Source organism: Agelaius phoeniceus, chromosome 8 (assembly GCF_051311805.1).
Source record: "Agelaius phoeniceus isolate bAgePho1 chromosome 8, bAgePho1.hap1, whole genome shotgun sequence".
In the NCBI taxonomy this organism is placed as follows: Eukaryota; Metazoa; Chordata; class Aves; order Passeriformes; family Icteridae; genus Agelaius; species Agelaius phoeniceus.
In genome coordinates this window covers 36,897,822-36,918,531 of record NC_135272.1, presented here as the reverse complement: position 1 = coordinate 36,918,531, position 20,710 = coordinate 36,897,822, and the positions used below count along the sequence as shown (strand labels likewise).

The window sequence follows — 20,710 nt, the reverse complement described above, 5'->3', positions numbered from 1 at the left end:
GAAAATCTCTGGGTATCAGCATTCCCTCCACCAAAACCACCCTGTAAGCAGCTTAATGCAGGATACTGTAACAGTCACAAAGCTTCAGCTGATCTTAAGTTAGAGATATTTTCTTTCCAGTTTATGCCTGGAACAAACTTCTGACATGCTGGAGTATGAGGAATCACATAAAAATAAAAAGATCCCTAACACGGGTTATTAATCCCAATTTTAATATATATATTCAAAATCTTTTTTTTTTCCCTTTGTCTGTCCTGTATTCAAATTGCTTCTGCAAAAGTGAAGCAGCACTTTTGGTGAATTTAGTTTCACTTTCTGGCTTCCAGCCCTGCTTTCTGAAGAGCCTTCCTCTGCAACCCAACAAGTTCCAGAGCCACACTGGGCTTGGAGGGCTGTGCCTGTCACTGATCCTCTGCAACACAGGATCAAGGATGGCTCCTGAGGGCAGGATGGGCTCCTGTGCACCCCCAAACAGCAGCACAAGGATCTAGGATGGCTGCTGAGGGCAGGATGAGCTCCTGTGCACCCCCAAACAGCAGCACAAGGGTCTAGGATGGTTCCTGAGGGCAGGATGAGCTCCTGTGCACCCTCAAACAGCAGCACAAGGATCTAGGATGGTTCCTGACGGCAGGATGAGCTCCTGTGCACCCCCAAACAGCAGCACAAGGATCTAGGATGGCTGCTGAGGGCAGGATGAGCTCCTGTGCACCCCCAAACAGCAGCACAAGGATCGAGGATGGCTGCTGAGGGCAGGATGGGCTCCTGTGCACCCCCAAACAGCAGCACAAGGCTCTAGGATGGCTCCTGAGGGCAGGAATCACCAGCCTGCCACCTTCCCATCCACACTTTGGTGATCTGTAGTCCCTCCAGACCCGTGGCTGCCACCAGAGCTACGAGGAAATGCCATGCTAAGGAGAATTCCCACTCTGCTCCCTGTGGATTTCCTAAATTCATGAAATCCTGGCATCTTTGGGCTGGGAGGAACCCTACAGACCATCCAGTTCCAGCTCTGCCCGGGGCAGGGACACAAACTGAGCTGGAAACTGTATCCAAGACCTTAAATCACTCTGAGTATCAATTTTTTGAAATCATTACTGTTTCCCCACAGAGATGCAACAGTTGCCTGGGGATGAACTCGAGGTTCTGCAGCTCCTGAACTCATCCACGGGCGGATCAAACGCTGCCCCTGCCCCTTCACCCCAAACAGCACAAGGAATTCACCTCCAAAAAAGCCAAGATGAAAGCCCTGAGTGCAGTATTGAGCCCTCAGCCACAGGAACCGCATCCAAAAGGGCAAAGTCAAAGGCGGCCAGCCCCACACGCCGGCGGGATCTCCCTGCCCCGGGGCTCGCACTGCTGGGACAGCGAGTAGGGAGTGACCCCAGCTCAGCCCCACAGCACACAGAGGGACTGCCACGGGATATTGGGGTTAATTCAGGGAAAAACGGGCAAAAACTCCAGCCAAACAACCCCAATACTCTGATGGCCACAGCAAAGCTGTCTCTCCAGCTTTGTAGAAGCGGGTTTAAAACCCACAGTTTTTGGGATCAGACCTATGATTCCCTCTGGAGATACAAAACCACCCAGGCAGGTTCTTAGAACTTCTAAGATTAGCTCAGGACGTGTTGTCCCAACAACAGGAAGACTGCTCCATTAAAGGTTTGGTTTGGAAGGAAAAGAGAAAGCAATTTAAGGGGAAAACCCCATACATGCAGGAATTTCAAGGGGAGAAGCTCCATCTGTAAAATCTAAAATCTGGACACTTCCAGCTCGCCCTGGGAGCAACACCTGTCCCACAAATTTTACTTTTCCAAAGCATACTTTTCAAATTTCCATTTCTAATACATTTGTCAACACTGCTGGAGCAGCAAAACAGCCCCGAGATTGGGATCTGGGCATAATTCGAGGAAAACTTCATGGAATATCCATTCATCAGTCCCCACTCCCCTCCCAAAAGGGAAAGAGCTGATCCAACTGGGACGGGCCAATCCAGTCCCCAGCAACCCAACCCTGCGATAAAGAGGCTTTTTTCCCATTTCCCCATTATTTCCCTATCATTATCATATTACATCCCGCAACACAACTCCCATTATCCCCAAATAACCCCCCCACTCCCCGCAAATCCTGGGAATTCCACCAGAAGGATTTCCCGGGCTACCTTTTAAGCAATTCCCCTTTGTTTTAACGATTACAAAAAAGATATTTAAAGGAAATAAAGCGACGGTTTAGCATATGCGGTCCTATAAAAACCGGGAGGCGCCGCGCTCGGTCCCGCCCGCTCCCCTCAGGCGCCTTCAGCCCCCGGGACGGCCCCGAACAGGAGCGGGCGGCTCCCTGAGGGGAGCGGGCGGGACCGCCGGTGCCCGCGGGCCTCCGCTCCCCGCAACAAACTTGCGGCGCCGCGCAACAAGTTCCCGGGCAGGCCCTCGCCGCTCTCACCTCAGCCATGGTCGCTGGTATTCCCGGGAAGGGGTCACATCGCCGGGAAGCGCCGCCGGGTCCCGGGGGGAGCGGCGGGAGCAGCGGGGACGGGACCGGGAGCGGCGGCGGGGCGGGAGGGGCGTGGCCGCGTTACGCACGACGTCACCGCGCACCGCGGGAAGCGGGCAGGGCGCGTGCGGCGGCTGTCAGTCAGGGGAGGCCACGCCTATCCGCGCCTGTCAGTCAACGGGGGGACACGCCCACTCGCATGTAATTTAGCGCTGGTTCAACCTGTCAGTCAGGGCGGAGGATACGCCCCCTTCCTGTCACTTGGGGGATTGGCCACGCCCTCGCCTGTCACGCAACGCACAGGCAAGGCCCCATCTGTCACTCAAAGTCTAAGGCTACCTCCTTACACGTCAATCAAAGCGCACACCGCTCCCCACCGCCCGGCACTCACCGCACACGCCACGCCCCCTCGTGTGTCACGATGCCACAAGCACCGCCTGTCACTCAAAACGCGAGGCCACGCCCCTACCCCGCCGAGGCGCGGCCGCCGCGGCCCCTCATGCCCATATATGTCATTCGGCACACGCCACGCCCCCTCACGTGTCATTCTACGAGCAGGCCGCGCCCTCTCACCTGGCAATCACGCGGAGGCCACGCCCCCTCTGAGCTCATTCAATGCCCGGGCCCCGCCCCGGCCGGTGCTCCGTGCTGAGGTTCCCGCTCTCCGCGGCCCCTCACGGCCCCCGAGTGCCCCCGGCCCCGCCCGCCGTCGCCACCGCCTCCGCATCATCGCTCTGCTCCCCCTCCCCAGCCTGGTCGCGGCCGCCGTACTCACGCGGGGAGCCGCAGAGGCGCGGGGGGTGTCTCATCGGCCGTGAGGCGAACGGGGGGTCCTCGGGGAACGGGGGCTCTTGCTGGGCGTGAGGCTCTTGGATGACACAATAACAGCTCGAGGTTACACACAACACCCGAAACACCACCCCGAATAAACAGAACAAAGATCCGGGCCCGGCGGTCGTTCACCGTGTCCTCCGTGCAGCCCCGGTGCCTCACCTGCCCGGCTCAGCGCTGTCCCCGGGCCGGCGCTGGGCAGCGCCCGGCGCGCCCGTCGGGCATCGCGGCCGTCTCACAGCGAGGACACCGCGGCCTCGGCCGTGCCCCTGCAGAGGCGCGCGGCTCACGCGCGCCAGGCGCCTCCGCCCAGGAGCCGCATCCCCGACCCTCACACGGTCCCCGCGGGCGGTGCCGAAAGACCCGGCGGGCGCGACTTTGCTGACTCAGGGGTGAATCCCCCGCGAGCGAGACGCCGCAGCCCCGCGGGAAGGCCGAGCGGCCGGTGGGGCGGTGTCGCGGCGAGCGCGGGCAGCGCCGGTTCGGTGACACGGGGCGGGGGCGGGACCCGAACCGGGGCCGGGGACGGCCCGGGGCTGCGGCCGCGAGCACAGCGCGGCCCGCGCGCCGCGCCGCCACCAATCGGCGGCGCCCTTGCTGGCGGCCAATCGGCGCGCCGCGTCTTGGGCGGCGTTGTCACGGTAACGGCGCGACGCCATGCAAGGGCCGCGGCCTCCGCGGTGAGTGGGAGCGGGTCCGGCCTAAAGCTGCAATCTTACGGGAATTAAAAAGCTTTAAAGCCCTAAAAATGCCGAGGAAGAGATGATAAATTATAGTACAGAACCAGTTATAACAGATCATTTATTATAATTAATGAATAGGAAAAGTTCCTTTGGTATAAAGGGATTACATCCCTTAAAATACTTAGTAATACATAAGTTATAATATATAATTTATTATATTCTGCAATATTAAATTATATTTAATAAACTACATGTGTCCAAGATTCTTAATTATAAATGGTTTACATCCCTTAAAACAAAGGGTAGCATTTAATGAATTGTAATATGTAATAAATTATATTCTATAATAAGTCATAATAAATCAATGGTAAAAAGCCTTTATTATAAATGGTTTACATATTTGAATTAATGGGTAATGGATCATGAATAGTAGTATATAATAAATTGTATGCTATAATAAATTATATTCTATAAAAAATTACATTCTATAACAAATTATAAGGCATATGAAGTTATAACAAATAAATAGTCAAAAGCCCTATTTATAAATGGTCGAAATCCTTTACAATAATTGGTAATATGTAATTAATTATCATACACAATAAATTATAATAAATGGCACTCCTTTCTTATAAATGCTTAAAATCCTTTGAAATCATTATTAATATATAACAAATTATAATCAATAAGTGGCTGCAATCCCACAATCTTGTATTTTAAATTATTTACATCCCTTGAAATAATTGGTAATACATAATAAATCATAATCCATAACAAATTACATTCTATAATATGTCATAATATATAATAGTTTATGAGAAATAAATTGTTGCAAATATTTTATTTATTAAATTATTATATTGATTATGAAGTGGCTTACATCCCTTAAAATAATTGGCAATATATAATCAATTATAAGAATCCTTTATTCTAAATGGTTAAAATCCTTTAAAATAATTGGTATTTTATAATAAATTATAATACATTAGGAATTGGAAGAATCCTTTCTTATAAATGGCAATAAATGGTTAAAATTCTTTAAAATAATTGCTAATATATAATAAGTTATACTCTGTAAGAAATAGTAAAAATCTTTTCTGATAAGAGGATGCAATCCCTTAACATAATTGATAATATATAATCAATATAAGAGTCCTTTATTATAAAATGTTAAAATCCTTTAAAATAATTGATAATAAATAAGTTATATAAGAAATGGTAAAAATCCTTTCTTATAAATAGTTTACATTCTTTAAAATATATAATATTAAATATATATATATTTGGTAATATATCATCAATTATAATATATATTAAACTATAAGAATCCTTTAAATTGTTGAAATCCTTTATAACTGGCAATGTGTAATAATTGATAAAAGAAATAGTAGAATCCTTTATTGTAATGGGTTGAAATCCCTTAAAATAATTGGTAATATATAATCAATTATAAGCATCCTTTATTATAAATGGTTAAAAATAGTTAAAATCCTTTAAAATAACTGGTAATTGTAAAAAAATATTAAAAATAAGTTGTATTATTATAATAAATTTTTGTAATTATTGTAATAAATTATAAAAATCCTTTCTTATAAATGGTTTGCATCCTTTAAAATATTAGGTAATATATAATCTATTATAATAGTTAAGAAATTGTAAAAATCCTTTATTATAAATTGTTTAAATCCTTTATAATAACAGGTAACAATTTGATATTTACAAATATTCCCGTGTGGTGATTGCAGGGCATGGCCGGGAGCCGGCAGAGCCCCGAGCTCCCGCAGAACTTCCACGGCTTCCTCGGCTTCCCTGGGAAAAGCCCCCCAGAGCCAGGGACCCCTGCAGGTGAGAGGGACCAGGGAGGGCTGGGGAAAACCCAAAATCCACCTGGGGCATGGCCCGGAACGGTTGGCTTGGACATCCTTGGGGAAAGTGGGAAGAGCCCAAAATGCACCCATGGGAAGGATCTCAGAAACCCCGGAACGGTTGGGTTGGAAAAGGTGGGAAGAACTGGAATGGTTGGGTTGGACACCCTTGGGAAAGGTGGGAAAAGCCCAAAATCTCCCTGCAGGAAGGATCATGGAAATCCTGGAATGATTGGGTTGGGAAAGGTGGGAAAAGCGGGAAAAGCCCAAAATCCATCTGTAGGAAGAACTAAAAAGCCCTGGAATGGTTGGGTTGGGAAAGGTGGGAAGAACCCAAACCCACCTGAGGGAAGACCTGGAATGGTTGGGTTGGGTGCTTCTGGGAAAGGTGGGAAGAGCCCCAAATCCACGTGCAGGAAGGATCTCAAAAACCCTGGAATGGTTGGGTTGGACACCCTTGGGAAAGGTGGGAAGAGCCCAAAATGCACCTGTGGGAAGAATCGTGGAGCCCTGGAACGGTTGGGTTGGGAAAGGTGGGAAGAACCCAAACCTACCTGAGGGAAGGCCTGGAATGGTTGGGTTGGGAAAAGTGGGAAGAACCCAAACCCACCTGAGGAAAGACCTGGAATGGTTGGGTTGGGTGCTTCTGGGAAAGCTGGGAAGAGCCCCAAATCCACCTGCAGGAAGGATCTCAGAAACCCTGGAATGGATGGGTTGGACACCCTTGGGAAAAGTGGGAAAAGCCCAAAAAGCACCTGTGGGAAGAACCAAAAAGCTCTGGAATGGTTGGGTTGGGAAAAGTGGGAAGTACCCAAACCCACCTGTGGGAAAAAGCTCAGAAACCCTGGAATGGTTGGGTTGAGTGCCTCTGGGAAAGGTGGGAAGAGCCCAAAATCCACCTGCAGGAAGAACCATGGATCCCTGGAATGGTTGGATTGGGAAAGGTGGGAAAAGCCCCAAATCCACCTGTGGGAAGGCCTGGAATGGTTGGGTTGGACACCCTTGGGAAAAGCCCAAAATGCACCTGTAGGAAGAAATATGGAGCCCTGGAATGGTTGGGTTGGGAAAAGTGGGAAGAGTCCCAAATCCACCTGCAGGAAGGATCACAGAAACCCTGGAATGGTTGGGTTGGGCACCCTTGGGAAAAGTGGGAAAAGCTTCAAATCTACCTGCAGGAAGGATCATGGAAATCCTGGAATATTGGGTTGGGAAAGGTGGGAAGAGCCCAAAATGCACCTGTGGGAAGAATCATGGAGCCCTGGAACGGTTGGGCTGGGAAAGGTGGGAAGAACCCAAACCCACCTGAGGGAAGACCTGGAATGGTTGGGTTGGGTTCTTCTGGGAAAGCTGGGAAGAGCCCCAAATCCTCGTGCAGGAAGGATCTCAGAAACCCTGGAATGGATGGGTTGGACACCCTTGGGAAAAGTGGGAAGAGCCCCAAATCCACGTGCAGGAAGGATCTCAGAAACCCTGGAATTATTGGGTTGGGAAAGGTGGGAAGGCCTGGAATGGTTGGGTTGCCCCTCCAAGCACAGTGACAGGAGTGGCTTTTCCCAAAGAATCCCAAAAATCTGGGGCTGGTCCTGTAGGAAGGCAGAAATTCAAACCCCTTCCAGGTGCCCTCCCTATAACACAGGGAAATTATCCTGAAAATGATTTCTATTTTTCTCCAGGTTTTTGATGAGGAAGGGAAGAATGTGACACCCCAACCCCTCTTCCAGCCCGACCCAAATGCTGCCAGGCAAGAAAAGTTTTATTTTAAAATAAATAAAGCATTATAAGTACTTTTTTAAAAGTAAAGGATGTCTTTTAAAGTATTTTATCTGTAAGTGCAGACAGGCTTTTATGCAAAATTATAAAATATAGAAATTAAAATACCAAATTAAAATATTAAAAATACCAGTTCAACTATCAAAATATGTTTACCATAACAAGAATTCTTTACTTTAATAATATTTAAGCAAGTTACCTCTGTGTTGTTATGTGCATCCATCTCCAAAAATGCTCTTGAACAAAAAATTTGGAGTTAAAACTCCTAAATTATGTTTCACTACATTTTAATTTACAAACCTCCAGCACAGAGGGGAAAAACAAAGTCAAAGACTTTGGGGCTGAAAAACTCAATTCAGTCATGCAAAGAAGGGAAATAATTATTGGTGTTTTAAATGAAAAATCCTGAGCCACAGCATGATCAAAATGCAAGGAATAATTGCAATTATTCACAATTTATAATTACAATAGTAAATTGTAATTTAGTAAATTAGTAAATAGTAAATAGTAAATTTACATTAGTAAATTACTGATATCTGAGATGAAGATTGCTTTTTCTGCCATGTTTCCCAGGCTGGATGTTCCAAAGGACAATCCCAGGGGGTAGGATACCAACCAGGAGCAAATATATATAAAAAACAAATTTAAAATTATAGTTAAAATACTTATAATTAAAATACTAATAATTAAATATAGATACTAATAATATTTAGATACAAATATTAATAATTAAAATACTAATAATTAAAAATATTTATAATTACTTAAAGTACCGCCAGAAAATGAACACTATTTTAGTTTTTGAGACAATTTCTGCTTGTTTCTCTTTTCAATTTCTGCTTGTTTCTTCTGCATGTTTCTAATTTCTTCATGCCTGAAGGACACATGGAAGCAGCACATCAACAACCAAGCCTGGCTTGGATGAGACAGAACCTCAAGAAGACCCAGATTTGAGCTTGTCTGGTAAAGAACACACCCAGTAATTGGACATTTCACATGTAAAATTGTATATTCTGGGATTTGTCTGATTCCCAGCATTAATTTTCCATTGATTTGGAGCAGCCAAGGTGCAGTTTGTGTTGTGCTTACCCAGCAGAGCAGGAGGAGGGGGAGGCAGCCCTGACAGAGGCAGAGCTGGAGCAGAGGGTGGAGGTTTTGCTGTCGGAGACAGACACGCTCTGGATGCTGGACCTGCCCACGGCCCTCGTGTCCACCGAGGCAGAGGAGGCTCCCAGGGTGCTGTGAGTCACAAATGTCACTGCAAACATTCAACCAGATTTCACATGTGTAGGGTTAAAATAAGTTTACTATAAATATATTTGTTTTATATATATATATATACATATATATATATACATTGCTATATATATTATATATACAATATTTATATCTAAATACTAAAATATATTTTATACATGTAGTCTTAAAATAAGTTTGCTATAAATATATAGTTTTATTTATATATATAATATAGATAATATAGATAATATTTTATATATATTGCTAATATTAAAAAAGATTTTATACATGTAGGGTTAAAATAATTTTGCTATAAACATATCGGTTTTATTTATATATATAAAATATGTATATATATTATATTTGTATATATATTGCTAATATCAAAATAGATTTCATACATGTAGTGTTAAAAGAACTTTGCTATAAACATATCGGTTTTATTTATATATATATGTTGCTATATATATTATATATGTATTTTTTATATATTGCTAATATTAAAATCAATTTTATACATGTAGAGTTAAAATAACTTTGCTTAAATATATAATTTTTATTTATATTTTACTGCTATATATATCATATTTTATGTATTGCTATATATAATAAATAATATGTATTTTTAGATATTATATTTATTATATTTATTTATTATATTTATATATTTTATAGAATATATATTTTATTATAAATTGTGGTTTTTTATATTGCTATATATATTATATATATTGCTATAAAGATACAGTAATTTTAGATTTTATTTTATTTTTATCATTTTTATTTTCTTTTTATTTTATGTTAATTAAGCTTAGACATAGTAGTGAAATAGCTGATATAAGCATACTTGTGTTAAAATACCTGCTTAGATGAAATAATATCCAATAAACATAATAAAGAAGACACCTACTACAAATATACCAACTAACAGCACTCATTGTCTAAAGACAGTGTGGGAGAGGGCCTAAACTAAACAAAATAAATAAATAAAAGTATTTAAAATAAATAAATGAACAAACAAATAAATAAATAAACAAATAGATAGAAATTTTAATAAAAATACCTAAAACCACAACGAAAAAATAGAGATACTATATAAAAGTAGAACTGAAGAGGAGCCACGTAAACAATTCTAAGAATATGTAAACTAGTTTAAAGAAAAAGTTTCCTCTACATGATTATTTATGAAGATACAAGAAGCTAATGCAAGAGAAAAATATTTAAAAGGTATCTCCAAAAAGAAGTGCCAAGATGCACCCAGCCCTCATCTGTCCTTTATGAACCTTTTACAATTTGCAGAAGAAAATAAACATATTTTTCACAGCTGGCACCCATTTCTCTGAGTGCAAAACCTCCATTTCTTACAGCTGCCTGTTGTGGGTGAAATTCTTCCTCCCTTCCACTGAAAAACCATGGCAGCTTAGGAAAACCCAGGGCTGGAGGAGGGTGATCATTTGATTTTCATGAGAGCAGTAAGACATTCCAAACTGCTGCATTGATTCCTGTGGGTACCTTCTAATTATTCATTAATTAAGAAAAGTTAAAGGTAGCGGGCAGCTCCCCTTGGTCCTCCCTGAGCTACCAGAGCTTTGGTGGCAATGCTGAAACAGAAAAGGAGAAGTTTCCTTTTTGTCTCCTGCCTTTCACTCCCAGGAATGAGAGCTCTGAATCCCCCAAAGCTCAGGGGCAGCTGGGAGAGGGAATTTTGCTTTTTCTGGGCTCTGTTCTCCACAGGCCATTCCTGTTTTAGAGCAGCATCACAAAGATCAGAACGAGCTGCTGAATAATACAAAGGCTGAAATTCCATCCAGCAATCCAGAAAGCAGGACATGGCAGACATGGAAAAGCCTCTCCTGATCAGCTCCTTGTTACAGACCCTGAGAATTCCAGGCAGGATTTCCCAGGGACTCACCAGCCAGTGTTTCCTTTATTTCCCAGGGAGAGGAATAAGATTTACACAGAGATTTGTGAGGCTAAAATTGACAGTGAGTACTTTGAAGAAAAAATCGTGCAAACCTTCTCTGGAGCTGCCAAAACCAAGGAGGTGCAATGTGAGACCATCACCATGGCAGAGAAAGGTAAACCTGGCACTGATAAAAAGCATTTTTTACCTCTACCTCTGAGCAGATGTTCCCTCAATTTCCACTTCCAGAGCTTCAAGTGCAGGCAGGACACTGTGGGTTGTGGTGGCCTTTTCTGCCCCTCCTAAATCTTGAATTTAGTGCTGGAACACTGAATCCATTGCAATAAAATTGTTCTTAACACTCCCAGAGAATGTTATTGTTGTGTGTAAGAGGCTAAAGAAATTAGCCTCTAACATTTTTCCTTTGTGTTAGTGTGTGTAAAACCCCAAAAGTAGATCATAATCTGTTTTGAAAAGCTATTTGCCACTTTTTTGGGGGCATCAGCAGGGCTCATTCCAGCCCCTGAGCACATCCAGGCAAGTTTTGGGTGGGAGCTGGCCCTGCTCAAGGGGAGCCAAAAAACCCTGATGGAGCTGCACCAGTCACACAACAGGAGGTGCTTTATTTTATCTGCCTTAATGATTCTTATTAAGCACAGGCAACCTTTTCTGTAAATTTGTAAAATAAGGCAATTAAAAGATGAAATTACAATATTTAATGAAAAATATCAGTTCAAATATCAACAGCTTTGGAAGCAGAGGTGGTTCCAAAGCCCAGCCCAGCAGTTGGGGCGTAGGAAGCTCCCTGCAATAATGTAAAAGAAGAAGATAATAATGCAAAAGAAGAGCCCTGTGTGACAGGGAATTCATTCCCAGGGATGATGGTGACTCCCTGGGATTTGGACAATCCACTGGATGTCTCAGAAACAGAACCTGCAGAGACAGAAAAACCTGAAACCCCAGCAGGGAAAAGCAGCACATCTGCCACAGCTGAAGAGCAGGGTCAGGCTGGGGCTGTCCCTCCTGCCACAGGTAACATTTCCCATTTCTGCCCTGTCCTCATCCTTCTAAACCAGGCACATCCCTGGGATCTGTGGGGAAAACTTCCTGGAAAACACTGCCTGGAACCTGCAAGAGAGTTTGCTGAAGAATCGTGGGCAGGGCTGCACTTCTCTGCACACTGCCATCAGAAATCATCTTAAATAAAGAGAAATACTCACGGACAAGGTTTGCTGATACTCACTTTAAAAAGTAGAGGCAAAACACCATTTGTGAAAAATTCCAGAAGTAGCTGAAAAAGATAAGGAAATTATAATGAGAAAAAGTGATAAGATGATAAAATGATAAGAAAATTATAGGAAAAAAAATCACAGTGAAAGTATTTTTTAAAATTCTCTCCTTTTTGCAGGTGGAGGAAAATTCTTATCCCTTGATCCTTCTGTGTGAAGTTTTATCATGTTCAAAGCATTTCTATGCCATTTATCTCTTATCAGGCAGTGTGGGCCTGTTGGGCTCCACGATCCCTGTGGATCCCTTCCAGCTTGGAATATCCCAGGATTCTGTAATTCAGCTTCTTCCATCACCCTTGCAGAGAGTGCTGCTCCTGCCAGGAGCCCCGAGGAGCAGGAATGCCACTCAGGAGCGATCCTAACCTCAGCAAAGCTGCAGCAGGATTTAGTTGTCATGGAGAGGATTCTCATGGAGAACATTTTCCAGCCCAAGCTCGCAGTCTATCGGCAGATTCCTGTCCTCATAGGTTTGTTCCTTGCTCAGTACCCTCTTTTCAGCCAGAAATTCCTCATTTTCCACAGAAATTCCTCACTTTTGCCTGGGTACCTCATCCACCTGCAGCAGACCTGGCTCACTCCAGCCCAATCCAGCTGTCTGCTCTGTCCCCAGCCAATTTTAGCCACAGTTTTAGAAATTAAGATGTCTTAATTCCTTTCCTTTCCTTTCCTTTCCTTTCCTTTCCTTTCCTTTCCTTTCCTTTCCTTTCCTTTCCTTTCCTTTCCTTTCCTTTCCTTTCCTTTCCTTTCCTTTCCTTTCCTTTCCTTTCCTTTCCTTTCCTTTCCTTTCCTTTCCTTTCCTTTCCTTTCCTTCTGCAAAATATTTGCTGAAAGGGCAAATTTTTCTTCTGGTGGAAATAATTGGAGTTATAGTACTATAACCTATAATAATATAGGTTGTATTTAATAATATAGGTTATATAATGTGGGTTATATATAAGAATATAGGTTACATTACATGGGTTTAGTATATATAAATATAAAAATTATATATATAATAAATAATATATAAAATAATAAAAATAAATATCAAATATAAATATATGTATACAATTATACCTATAATTAGGTATAATTGTATACATATATTTATATATCATAAATAATTATAATTATATATAATATATCTAATATATAATATAAAATATATATTATATATAATATATTATATATATTATATATATTATAATAAAATATATATTTAATGTATAATTATATTAATATGTATAATTATATAATTATATATAATTATATATAATTATAGATATAAATATATATAAATATATATAAATATATATAAATATATAATTATAAAATATATATATATATTATAAATACTTCCACTCAGATTCTGCATCTGCACATTTTAGAACGTGTTGTTACCTCAGACGCCGAGGTGGAAGAAGATGAAGAGGATGAGGAGGAGAAGCAGGAGGAGGCAGCAGAGGCAGCTGAAGGCCCAGCAGAAGGGGCAGGCCCCAGGCTGGAGCTGCTGTGGTCATACAGGTGTGATTTAACCAGGGGGCACAGCGTGAGCAGCATGGCTTGGAACAAAGTGAACCCTGTGAGTGCACAAACCCTTCCTGAGCTGGCCACAAACTGGGACAGGCAGCTGGGGCTGGCAGGAACCCCTGATCCTGGGCTGCATCTCAAAGGTGGATCCAGTCCTCACTCTCACTGCTTTAATCTGTAGGATTTCCCTACACATCACAGCTTTAGTTGGCCCAGAATTTCATTAATTGCTCCCTGAGCACCAATCTTCATCGACTTGGTCTGTTCTAAAATTGAAATTTAACCCCTGCTGCTAAACTTTGTCATCATTGATGGAGGTTTTTTGTGGTAGTTTAGACAACACATCTTTGTCTCTAACAGGAACCTCCCAAAACAGCAGAATTCCTCCAAATTTAAGGATAAGATGTATAATAACAGCACAGAAGGCAAAGCTTCCTAAGTCTGGTCATGTAAAGCTCTGTTTGCCCACCAGAACTCACTTATTAAACAAAAATAATGAATGGAAGAGGGGTAAAAAGCAGCTGAGGATGAGAAACAGAAAACCAGTGAGGGAAAAAAAAGAGAGAAAATAAAGACCATGTCATACTCTTAGTGCACCAAATCTCCAGATATTAAAAAGTTAGACACATTGAGAGACTTCAGTCTTAGAATACAGGGCAAACAGTCAGCTACTTTTAAAATGTGAGTTTCACAAACTACTTGTTGAGTGCAAGAAAGGAAAAATTACTGGAGCTGAAGGCTAAAGGCTGCTGGTTTTTACTTCTGCCTATGGAAAGGAATGAAGGGAATTCACTGGACTGGGGAAAGCTAAAAGCCAGGAGTCTGAGGTGCTCTCTGAAGCTCCTTTTACAGCTAACCCTGAGAGGGAAAATTAGATGTACTCCATTAAATAATGCACATTAAAATATGATTATAGAGCAATGTATCTCCTGCATGGGAGAAAAGCTTTGTTATTCCAGGCACAAAGTGCCTTTGGAAATGTCCTGCTGAGCTCCAGGTGGAACTGAGGCACTGCTGTTGCTCTGTGCTTGCAGGATCTCTTGGCAGTTGGTTACAGGGAGTTTGTTTCTCGGGATAAGAAGAAAGGCCTGGCTTGCTGCTGGTCACTGAAGAACCCCATGGTAACGAGCCCTTTTGTTTGCTTTTCCTGCAATCTGCTTTGCTCTGGACAATTTCTGCTGAATTTCCCTTTTAGCTACAATTATTTCCTCTAACTTTCTCACAACAGCGTCAGTAAGAGAGGAAATTTCATAGATGTAACATTTACACCTCTGCAGATCCATCTGAAAAAGAACAGCCATTAAAAAAAAAAAATTTGGAAATCTCACTTACAAAGTGTCCCAAAGTAAAAAAATTCTGATTGCCATAAATTACAACATTCCAGTTTGATTTCTACTACAAACTTCTCTTGGCCAGACCTGTATTAGACTAATTTAAACCAGGCAGAGTCAAATCTTTGATGCATCATTACCACACCAAGTACTTTCATGATTCCCTGCTGTAACCATAGATGTTTTTATGTAATTGGTTTGGAGTAGCCTTGCCACACCAAATACTCTCCTGATTCCCTGCTGCCACCATAGATATTTTTATATATTTGGTTTGGAGTAGCCTCACCTAACTTATTTTCCAGTGTCATATTTCTGCCCAATCTTTATTTTTTTCCTAATTTTATCAGTTGTAGTGAGAAATACGTGGCCAGTCAGAATAAAGAATCTTTTCTGGTCCCTGTGGGCACCATCACTGGTGTATGGAATATTAATCCCAATATTTCCGGGTGGGATGTGCCTGGCCATGTCTGGCCCTTGCTGCTGGGCCAAAGGCAGCAGCTGTGGTGTTTCACCTCAGAGACACCTTTGGCCAGCTGGGTGCTGCAGCTGGGCACTGGGAACAAATCCAGGCACAGCAGGAACTCAGTTTACCTCTGGTGGAAAAGGTTCAGGGGACGGTGAAGAGAAAGGAGAGGATTCTATGGTAGAGTTTTAATCCAGAGTTTATTCCAGGCTGACAGACTCTGAATGTGGTAACAGCTCCCAGCAGAATCCAGACCCCATGGTCCCGTCTCCTTTTAAGCCCTGGGGACAGGGGAAGGGACAAAGGGACAGGTGAGGACCAACCAGGTGTGAGGAGGGGAAGGCTCAAGGGATAAAGACACTGGGACAGGCCAATGAGCCTGGAGCTGAGGGGCATCTTTGGAACTCCTGCCAACCACACCACGACCCTGCTGGAATGTTAAGGCAGCTCTTAGCAGGAGGGCAAAGGGGAAAGGAGAGGTTGGCACACCTGAGGGGTTGGGATAGGTGAGACAGGAAATGCCATCACACTGCAACACTGGCGTTTCCAGCAGACACTGAGTGCTCAGACAAGCCAGGGGCTGCTAGCCCAGCTCAGAGGTTGCTGTGCTCTCTCCTGGCAGTGGCCAGAGCGCATTTTCCGCTGTGAGGACGGCGTCACCGCCGTGGATTTCTCCCTGGCCAGGCCCCACCTGCTGGCAGTGGGGACAGCCAGTGGCCGTGTGGCCGTCTACGACGTGCGCAGCCGCCAGGACACCGCGCTGCTGGACAGCAGGTCAGGGACCCTCCTCCTCCTCCTCCTGAGCCAGCAGGCCTTGGACAGGGCCACAGGGACTGCCAGTGCCTCAGCCTCTAAGGAACTGCAGCTATGTACCCCATCAATTATAAATTAATGAAAAAATAATTCATATTCTGGGACAATCCAGTCCTGGGTAATAAATAATAAAAGGGGTAGCTTTTGGTGATTTCTCTCTGATCCCTCTTGCCAAAACTGGAGAGAACATCAGCAAAAGTGAGGAGCAGGTCAGCCTGGCCTCCACCTCCTCCTCCTGAGCCAGCAGGCCTTGGACAGGGCCACAGGGACTGCCAGTCCCTCACTCTCTAAGGAACTGCAGCTCTTTACCCCATCAATTATAAATTCATGAATAAATAATTCATTGTCCTAGCTGGGACAGTCCAGCCCTGGGTAATAAATCCATGTGGCAGATCAGGGGCAGCTTTTGGTGATTTCTCTCTGATCCCTCTTGCCAAAACTGGAGAAACATCAACAAAAGTGAGGGGTGAGCAGGAATGAAGGAGATGATGAGAGAGGGGATGGGTGGGTGATAAGGGAAGCACCTGCCCTAAGGGCAGCTCCCCAAGTCTTTCCTACAAGGTGCAGATTGATTTCATGGCACAAGCACATAAACAGTGCCCTGAAACTAATTATCAAACATGTTTAATAAGGAAACATTCTCCTGGAGAAAACAACCAATGTTCAGACCATTTTTTTAAAAAGAAAAGCGAAACATTTCTGTTATAAGACTTAACACTCATTACAAAGTGGAAGCCTAATTATTTTTCAAACATGTTGTCTTGTCTTTGCTCATCTGTGATTTACCACGTGCATTTTTTTTGTCCCAGTGCATCCCTAAATAAACACAAAGGTCCTGTGTGGCAGCTGAAGTGGGTGGAACAGGAAGGAGGTGCAACAGCAGGTGACAAAGAGGAGAGACTGATGTGCATCTCGGGAGATGGGCGGATGACCCAGTGGTTCATTCAGCAAAGGCTGGATTGCTCTGGTGAGCCCCTGAAACTGCTCTCTCTGACTCCAGCTGGCATTCTTTACACCAGTAACCCCACAAAACATCTCAGAGCTGCTGGGCATCCCAGAGCAGCACAGGTTCCTTGCTCCTGTTTGACAAAACCTCCTGCTCTCTGCACAGATGTGATGCAAATCAAGCGAACAGAAAGTGAGAAGAAAAAATTACCAGGTGAGAGAGAAAGGAAAAGTGAAGGTCCCATATCACAACAGGCAGCTGGAATGTGCTTTGACTTCCATCCAAAGGTAGGCTCAGGAAGCCCATCCTGGCTGAAGCATTAGCCAGGAAAACTCTGCAGCAGTGGTGGGAGGCTCAGCTGGAGCTGCTTTAATGGGAGCTAGCCAGGGACTTGGCACTGCTCTTTAAAGCATATTCATTCTGAAATAAATTGCTTTCTAGCTACTAAGGTTTACCCCAAATGGGTGAAATGGCAAAACAAGCCCTGTCCTCCTGATGCCCAGAGAGGCTGCCTGGAACAGAGGCTAGGCAGTGTTAAAGGAACAAAGGAACAAACCACACTTTTTGGGTCCATTTCCATATTGTGGTTAATTGTCCAATTCCAGCTCCAGGTTCTGCAGTCCCACCCTTCCAGGTTGCTCTCCTCCATTCCCTGCTGTTTGCACTTTTTGGGGCTGAAGCTGCAGTGGTGTCCTTGGTTCTGGGGCTGGAAAATTATTGTTCTGACTGAGCTGTGAGGAGAACTTGCTAACATTTATATGAAGTTCAGAATTATACACTAATGCAGTACAGAATTGTGGGAAATGGATTTATAGGGTAAATAAGCTCAAACTTCAGGCATCACTCCCAGCCACGTTACTCACATTTCCTTGGGCAGGCTCAGGGCAGTTCCCCTCTGAGTGATGGCCAAGGCTGGGAGAATTTTTCCACACCTCCCACATCCAGGACTCAGCTGAGCTTCTCTTCATCCATCTGAGTCCTTCCTCCACAGAGCACTTGAAGAATTCATGCATTTTCCACATGGATTGCTGAAAATCCAAGATTTTCAGGAGTCAAACCCCAGCACGTTGTGCATTGGTGGAGAACACACCCAGCAAATGTGCAACGCTGTGATTCCACTTTCCCCACCACTCACAGGAGCTCCTCCTTGGCTCTGAACTCCTCCAGTCCTGGAGGATTTCTTCAGGAGTGATAAATTCATCCAACCTAAGCCACTTTTCCCTTTCTTTCAGGATACTGATATTTTTCTTGCTGGAACAGAAGAGGGACACATCTACTGCTGCTCTTGCTCAGGCAAGGAGCAGATTCTGGGCACATACAGAGGCCATGAGGTGAGTGACATTGTAAACAAGGACAGCAGGGACTGCTTAACTAAAAATGCAGTCTTTGCTTATATTTAGTGAACATCTGCAACAAAAGAAACCTAAACTTCTTCTCTTTATTAGGAATTAATTCCCATAGCATAAAGCATCACAGTCTTACAGCATTACTTCCTACACTGTCAGGGTTTTTCAAGCAATTTATTAAAACTGTTTCTTTACTATTTATTAAAACAGTTTATTTACTATAAACTGTTTTAAAGCTTTAGCTCTGGCTTTATTTTAAGACAGCAATCAGAAACCTGATTGTCCTGTAGAGTTAAATAGTCTTACCTGTGGGAGGAAGGCTGCTAGCTCTAGAACAGATTCTGTAGCTCTGCAGCAACACCCGGATCTGTTTTGTTTCTCTCCAAACAGGGCCCTGTGTACAAAGTTGCCTGGAATCCCACCAGCACAGACATGTTCCTCAGCTGCTCTGCAGACTGGAGCATCCTCTTGTGGCACAGGGATTCCCACACCCCTCTTTTAACCTTCACTTCTGTCACAGCTTTTGTTCATGACATCAAGTGGGCTCCACAATCAGCCGTCATCTTCGCAGCAGTGAATGAGAAGAGGGTGGAGATCTGGGATCTGAGTGTCAGCATGTGAGTAACGACTCTTCTCAAGGAAAAGTCTGAAATTTAATTGTCACACATTGTTACCTCATCGGTGTTTTTATCAGATCATTACAGCTCCATGCCTTGCTTGCTCAAACCATTGCGTTCATAAATACTCATTGTGTAAGAGCAGATGGTGGCTACCAGAGATTTGGGGTGAGAAGAGAAGGAGCTGGATGCCTCCTGGAGCTGATAAAGTGTAAAACTGCCCTTTCTCTGCAGAAATTGTGGCAGAGTTGGGAGGAAAAATAACAAAACTGAGCTACTTTGGTAAAGATTGGATGGTCTGAAGTTGAGGTGACTCCGTTACCTGTCACCCTGTCCAGCTGCTCTGGGTTTTGTGTTTTTTGTGTTACTGACAGTGTGAAGCCCTGGTGGATCCAGAGCCCTGCCACATCCTGCAAATTATTCATCTAACAAAAATATTAACCACCACTCTCCAGGTTAGGACAGATTTTAGGCAAGTAGGATATCTCAGTTAACAGCAGCCGGGATTTTTGTGCAGGCAGAGCCCAAACCAAGCCCTACCTCACTTCCCAATTTCTGAGATAACCTAGAACACAGGAAGTGAGATGTGCAGCCCTTCAGCTGATGCATGCATGGTGCCATTAACTCTTGGCTTGCAGCTTCGACCCGGTGCTGTCCTGTGCTGCCAACCCTGAAGGGAAGCTGAGCTCCCTGCTGTTTGCCAGGAACGCCGAGTGCCTGCTCCTGGGGGACAGCTGTGGCCAGGTGGGGGTGTGGCTGCTGCCCAGCCTGGCTGTCCCCAGCTCCGACCAGGTATGGCTGTGCTCACAGTGCCTGGGCTCCTTCCCCAGCCAGGCAGTCCTGGGAAACACCCAGCCAGGCAATATTGCAATGGTGGGATCACAATTCCGGGTTAAAGGTAGTGGTTCCTGCTCTTCTGCTGCCACACCCCTGGGAATTTATTTCCTTTATAAATGAGATAAATGTTTGCGTGCTGCCAAATAGGACAGCACAAATGCAACCCAACCTGGCCTGCCAAAAGGTGCTATTTTCCAGCATTAACAGAATTCCACAGAAGAATCAGCTCTTTTTGCTCTTGTTTTCCAGGTTGGCTCCTTGTATGACATTGTTGCTCCTGCTGGAGCTGTTTAACAGTGGCTGATATCCCTTCTCCTTCAGGAAACACCTGCTGGAGTGTGAACATAAACTGGTTATCTTTTTTAATCAATAAAGTTTCTTTTTGAAGCCACACTGCTTAGAAACTTCTTTCAAATGGCCTCAATTTCCTCCCGAAGTCCCCTCGTTGCACCATCAGTGCTCATGCACGGGTGGCCTTCTCTGGAATCCTGATCATGGAAAGGTCTCTGCAGTCTTTTCTCCTCTGGTCTTTATCCCTTTCTGCTTTTCCCCCAAAATCTTTTCTCTTTGGGTTGAAAGCAGACAGTGTTTGGCTGCCTGGGCTGGTTTTTTTGGGGGACAGAGCAGAAGAAACAGAAAAAAATACCCAGCTGGAGGATTTCCAGGCACTTCCTGGCCACAGGAAACAGGGAGCATCTCCAGAGGAGTGATAAAGCACAAGCTGTGGCCCTGCTGCCGAGCACATTACGTATGGAAACCTGTATTTTATAGATGCACA

At 44.1% G+C, this 20,710-nt stretch overlaps 2 protein-coding genes and 1 long non-coding RNA gene across 9 annotated transcripts in view; 1 reads left to right on the top strand and 2 right to left on the bottom strand.

The window, feature by feature from the left end:
• MIER1 (MIER1 transcriptional regulator) overlaps positions 1 to 3,865 on the bottom strand; it is a 41,826-nt gene extending 37,961 nt beyond the window's left edge. The window contains exons 1-2 of one of the 3 annotated variants that reach the window (XM_077182647.1): positions 3,484 to 3,865; positions 3,266 to 3,358 (exon numbers count right to left, since the gene is read on the bottom strand). Coding sequence is in view for 1 of the 3 variants with exons in the window: in XM_054638551.2 (XP_054494526.1) it covers positions 2,440 to 2,448 (9 nt within the window). In the remaining 2 variants the exon portion in view is untranslated. Of the gene's footprint in view, positions 1 to 2,439; positions 2,597 to 2,881; positions 2,989 to 3,265; positions 3,359 to 3,483 lie in introns of those variants that run through there. The other 2 variants (XM_054638554.2, XM_054638551.2) reach the window with 2 other exon arrangements.
• Positions 3,866 to 3,939: 74 nt separating this feature from the next.
• Positions 3,940 to 20,325, top strand: DNAI4 (dynein axonemal intermediate chain 4). 5 transcript variants are annotated; one of them, XM_077182646.1, is made up of 18 exons: positions 3,940 to 4,001; positions 5,750 to 5,849; positions 7,543 to 7,610; positions 8,213 to 8,242; positions 8,520 to 8,602; positions 8,733 to 8,880; positions 10,817 to 10,956; positions 11,658 to 11,813; positions 12,373 to 12,537; positions 13,438 to 13,631; positions 14,614 to 14,700; positions 15,996 to 16,147; positions 16,996 to 17,153; positions 17,298 to 17,419; positions 18,365 to 18,463; positions 18,869 to 19,095; positions 19,734 to 19,887; positions 20,182 to 20,325. In XM_077182646.1, exons 1-18 carry the CDS (start codon positions 3,979 to 3,981, stop codon positions 20,224 to 20,226), a joined length of 2,151 nt encoding a protein of 716 aa, XP_077038761.1. In that variant the 5' UTR covers positions 3,940 to 3,978; the 3' UTR covers positions 20,227 to 20,325. The 5 variants fall into 5 exon arrangements, with proteins under 5 accessions (XP_077038761.1, XP_077038758.1, XP_077038757.1 ...); XM_077182643.1 differs by having other exon boundaries at positions 8,736 to 8,880; positions 19,734 to 20,325; XM_077182642.1 differs by having other exon boundaries at positions 19,734 to 20,325.
• Positions 8,762 to 18,873, bottom strand: LOC143694673 (uncharacterized). Its single transcript, XR_013183330.1, has 3 exons — positions 17,996 to 18,873; positions 12,025 to 12,072; positions 8,762 to 8,897 (listed from the first exon to the last, which is right to left on the bottom strand). It is a non-coding gene; the product is annotated as an uncharacterized LOC143694673 (long non-coding RNA).
• Positions 20,326 to 20,710: the final 385 nt, after the last annotated feature.

Bases quoted from the DNA above. Each gene is read 5' to 3' on its own strand.
- DNAI4 (XM_077182642.1), top strand. From the start codon at position 3,979: ATGCAAGGGCCGCGGCCTCCGCG. The intron at 4,002-5,749 runs GTGAGTGGGAGC...TGGTGATTGCAG, and splicing joins CAAGGGCCGCGGCCTCCGCG to GGCATGGCCGGGAGCCGGCA. The intron at 13,632-14,613 runs GTGAGTGCACAA...CTGTGCTTGCAG, and splicing joins CTTGGAACAAAGTGAACCCT to GATCTCTTGGCAGTTGGTTA.